The 4,985-nt window shown below is 41.8% G+C and overlaps 1 protein-coding gene across 1 annotated transcript; it reads left to right on the top strand.

Annotated features, from left to right (window-relative positions):
* The first annotated feature begins 4,225 nt into the window (after window positions 1–4,225).
* On the top strand, window positions 4,226–4,733 carry LOC308652214 (ribosomal protein eL22-like). Its single transcript, XM_081299988.1, has one exon. The coding sequence runs from the start codon at window positions 4,247–4,249 to the stop codon at window positions 4,613–4,615; it is 369 nt and encodes a 122-aa protein (XP_081156114.1). The 5' UTR covers window positions 4,226–4,246; the 3' UTR covers window positions 4,616–4,733.
* The last annotated feature ends 252 nt before the right edge of the window (window positions 4,734–4,985 follow it).

Genomic DNA, 4,985 nt, shown 5'->3' on the forward strand with positions numbered 1-4,985 from the left:
GCAGGAGGATTGCAGGTTCAAGGCCAGCCTCAGAAATTTAGTGAGGCATTGTCTCAAAATAGAAAGTAGAAAGCACTGGGGATGTAGCTCAGTGATAGTGTCCCTGGGTTCAATCCCCAGTACCACAAAAATAAGATAAATCCCAGGGAGTGAGAAACACAGGCTTCCATATATTGTTTTGATTTACAAAAGTAACAAAAAGAGATAAAATTACCAGTGTATTTATTATCAAGAGGTGGGCTGGGGATGTAGCTCCATGGTAGAGCACTTGCTTAGCATGTTTGTGGGCCTAGGTTCAATCCCCTAGCACTGTCAAAAATAAAAATAAGGGGCTGGGATTATGGCTCAGCGGTGGAGTGCTCGCCTAGCACGGGCGGGACCCAGGTTCGATCCTCAGCACCACATAAAAATAAAGGCATTGTGTTGTGTCCATCTACACCTAAAAAATAAATATTTAAAAATAAATAAATAAATAAAAATAAAAATTTGAAAGGAAAATAGAAAAAGGCATCGTGGTCTTGGAGGTAAAGAATCAGAAGTGACCTCTAAGAATAGGGAAGGGTGAGGCAGGGGAGGATGGCTTTTCTTTATAAACCCTTCTGTGCTGTTTGACACTGTGTTATAGATATGTCTGTGATCACACGCAGGTCCCCAAAAGCCTCCTTAGAAAATTCAGCTCCCACCAGGAACCTCTCAGAGGTCCAAGACCATGAGGCAGGCCAAATGCTCAAAGGACAGCTTAGATTTGCTGGCAGAGGAAGCAAAAAGTGTTTCCAGGAGGTGTCAACTTGGTGGCTGGAGTGTCACATTCCCTAACACGCAGGAAGGGGGTTAAACGTGCCAGTGGATGGCAAAAGCTCGTTTCCTTTCTGTGATAGCTGCAGGCGGAGCTATTGATAACCAGCTGAGGTTTCTGGAAAGAGGATCTGTCCCAGCAGGAGAGGGCTTGTCTTAGGGATTCCCAAAGGACTCCATATTCATCAGTATGGATTCTGTTTGCTCAGCCTACCTTTCCATTAGCTATCAAAATGTGCAAATCCCCCTCCCTGGGTTATCAGCCTCACCCTGGAGATTAGGGAATAGGGTAATGACCCTTATTATCGATACCACAGCCCCCACTAATGCTCTCCCCTGAGCTGGTGAGAACTCTCCCTCCTTACTAATCAGCTGGGTACCCACAGCCTAGGAAACGGGACTGTTTAAGAATGTTCCATCTATGGTCTGGGGATATAGCTCAGTGGTACAGTGGTTGCCTGACATGTACAAGGGAGTTTGATCCCTAGTACAAAAAATATATATTTTTTTCATCTTTAGGCAGAGCATGGGTGGTGCATGCCAATAGTCACAGCTATCTGTGGAACTGAGGCAAAAAGATTGCTTGAGCCCAGAAGTTCAGGATCAGCCTGGGCAACACAGTAAGACCCCATCTCTTACCAGGCATGGTGGCCCACTCCTGTAATCCCAGCAGCTTGGGAGGCTGAAGCAGGAGGATCACAAGCTTGAAGCCAGTCTCAGCAATTTAACAAGACTCTGTCTCAAAAGAAAAATAAAAAGGACTCGGGATATGGCTCAATAGTAAAGATTCTCTGAGTTCAATCCTCAGTACCAAAACCAAAATAAAACAACCCCCCCTCCAAAAAAACCCAACAACAACAAAAAACAAAACTCAAAATGAACAAACCAAAAAACAAAACAACAAAACAAAATCGATCTCTTAGAATAGTGGTAACCTGAGGAGTGGGCAATGGGGAATGATTGATTAAGGAGCATAAAGTCACAGATAGGTGGGTGGAATAATTTCAGGTGTGCTATTACATGGAGGGGTGACTGGGGTTAATAACACGGTTGTAGTGGCTGGGGGGTAGCTCAGTGGTAGAAGGTGTGCTTAACCTATGAAGCTCTGGGTTTGCCCCCCAGCACAGGGCAGGGGGGAGAAAGAAAGAAATGTTATATTTTCACACACGCTAAGCACACATTCAACCACTGAACTATATCCCCGGCCCTAGGTATGGTATATTTCAAAATAGCTAAAAGAAGATTTTTAAATGGTCTCATCACAAAGAAATTATAATTTTTGAGATGGTGGTAAGCTAAACATCCAGACTTCATCATTATACAATGTATAAATGTACCAAACATTACACTGTACCCCTAAATATGTACAATCATTATATCAATTAGAGTTTTTAATAATTAAATAATTTTAAAAATTCCATCTAGAACAGAGAGATCCTAAAGAAAGGCCAAGGGAATCACGTGAAATCAGAACTATGTCTCAGAGGGAAGGGAGTGGATTGAGTGTTGTCAGGTGAAAACAACAAGAAACACTGATACCAAATACACATTATCACACACCTGGCCTTGTGCAAATTTAGACTGTGCTGAGTGCAGACAAGATACAGTGCTGCTTTGGAGAAGCTGACCAGGATTTAGGTGTCTGTTCGGGAGACATTTTCTCACTCTCTGCTCCTTTGCCAAGTGAACATGACTTTTTTTTTTTCAATTTTAAAATTGAATGTGTTGAACTAAGTGTGTAGCTAAGCATCTGTGAGGCCCTGGGTTCCATCTCCAGCACCATGAAAAAAAAAATTTTATGTGTTGGATACTAGTTTCTGATGAATACTGGCCTTAATCTGGGCTCAGATCTCATGTCTCTAATTGTCCATTTCAATTTTCTTAGCCAAAAAAGACATGTATCTCCTTTCTTTTTCTCCTGCTTTTCCTCCTACTTCCCCATCTTTTCCTTCTCCTCTCTTTTTCTGCTAAAATTATATGAGCAATTATTTGCCAGGCACTGTGCTGAGCATGATTGCAGGATCACACAAGAGTGCCCTTCGTTCTTGAGGAGAATCATTTCTCCATGATTCCAGGAGGGAGTACCATCCAACTGTCCTGGGGAGAGATGGGGTGGTCAGAACATTAGGAAGACTCTGGGTTTGAACTTCAGCATCAGGAAAAAAAATGTTGAGACTTTTCCAGATGAGAAACATTTCAAGGGTAAAGAAGAGAAGAAGGATATGAGGGAGAAAGAATGAGCAGATAGATGACAGTCTAGGGTCCATTCTGTGAGAGGCCAGAATGCCAAATGGAGGGGGTTGGAGACAGGGGATGGAAAGTCAGGCTGGGACCTGGAGAAGAACTTCCAGATGAGCCTGGGAGGAGGAACTGCTGTCTGTGGTGACTGATCTGGGGCAAGATAGGAACTGTTTTGCGTAGGCACGAAGTGGCAGGGAAGTGGACAACAGGCAGGGAGGGACAGTAACAAATCAGCATCTGGTCCCCTGCCTCCTACATCAGGGTTCTTAGATGTGAAAATTTCCAGAAATATGGCAGCTGTAGAGAAAAACAAGAAGAGTTTTTAGAAAAAGACAGAGAGGAGAAGAAATGGAAATTGAGAGGAAAATGGATGGAGATAACTACGATTCAATAGATCTCTTGAGCTGCTAACTTTGCAGAGTTAAATATTGTGGTACTTAGTTCACATACAACATGTTGCTGTTCAGAGTATTTAGAGAAAAAGAACAAAAAAAAAAACACCCTTTTTTGTTCACCTGATCTTATTCTCAAATTTCTAGAGAAAGTCCAGAAAAGATCTCAGGAAAAAAAAAAAGTTTTTTCCTGGTCATTTTCTTTCCTCTCATCATAGGCACTCATGAAGCTGAGGAATCATCTAAAAGAACAAGATTATGAGTAACTTGGATGGCTTGATGGGCTATTTTTTTCACCGAAATTCTCCAGCATCCTCCCTTTGCCTCGTAGGACTATAATGGACCCCTCCTCACCCTGTCCTGCTCCTCCAACCTAATGGCCATAGGATCTTTAACATTCTGATTCCTGGCCTCTGCCCCTGGTGGAGTCAATTCTCCGTGTCTGTGCTGTGTTCCTTGTTGACTCCTTGATGGAAGGTGAGAGGTGCCAGAATAGTGGGGTTATGGAAATGTTTTCTGGGTGGGGAGAAGGTGAGGAATGGAGAGCTGTCTCCTGAGCTCAGGGGCAGCCTATATCATGATGGCTAAGCTGTGTGGAATTGACAGGCCAGACAACACAATGACAAGGAAAGCAGCGGCCTGAATCGTGGAATGTGGTTCTGAGAAGACAGAGCAAGCTAAGATTGTCTAAGGGTTGTCTAAAGCCATCCAGGTCGGAGGGGACTTTGGTCCTATGGGTCTCAGTGGAAATATATGCAAATGATAATGCAAAGAATTTGCATTTTTGCTTTTTTCTGATCACGCTGCTGGTTGTCAAGATGGCGCCGCAGAAAGACAAGAAGCCTAAGAGGACCACTTGGAAGTTTAATTTGGACCTTACTCATCCTGTAGAAGATGGGATTTTTGATTCTGGAAATTTTGAACAATTTCTGAGGGAGAAGGTTAAAGTCAATGGGAAAACTGGAAATCTCGGGAATGTTGTTCACATCGAACGCTTCAAGAATAAAATCACAGTTGTTTCTGAGAAACAGTTCTCTAAGAGGTATTTGAAATATCTTACTAAGAAATACCTTAAGAAGAACAATCTTCGTGATTGGCTTTGTGTGGTTGCATCGGACAAGGAGACTTACGAACTTCGTTATTTCCAGATTAGTCAAGATGAAGATGGATCAGAGTCTGAGGACTAACTGGTCTCCCTTTTTAAAAGGGCTTTACTTTTTAATAAAACAAATGCAGTGTACATGAAAAAGAAACATCTAAAGATGGACTATCATTGAATAAAAAATTTGTTCTCAAAAAAAAGAATTTGCATTTTTAATATAGCCTTCAGATAATTACATTTAAAAAGATTTATAATATCTCTGAAGAAACATAAAAAGCCTTCACTTCAAATTTTAAAAACCTAGGGCTGGGGCTGTAGCTCCGTAGTAGAGCACATGACTAGCAAGTGTTGAGGCCCTGGGTTCGATCCTCAGCATCACATAAAAATAAATAAATAAAATAAAGACATTGTGTCCATCTACAACTAAAAAAAATATATTTTTTAAAGAAAATTTA

This window comes from Spermophilus citellus, assembly GCF_964194105.1.
Source record: "Spermophilus citellus genome assembly, chromosome: 6".
NCBI classification, from domain to species: domain Eukaryota; kingdom Metazoa; phylum Chordata; class Mammalia; order Rodentia; family Sciuridae; genus Spermophilus; species Spermophilus citellus.

Excerpts from the sequence above, each read along its gene's own strand:
- LOC308652214 (XM_081299988.1), top strand. The coding sequence starts at position 4,247 with ATGGCGCCGCAGAAAGACAAGAAGCCTAAGAGGACCACTTGGAAGTTT.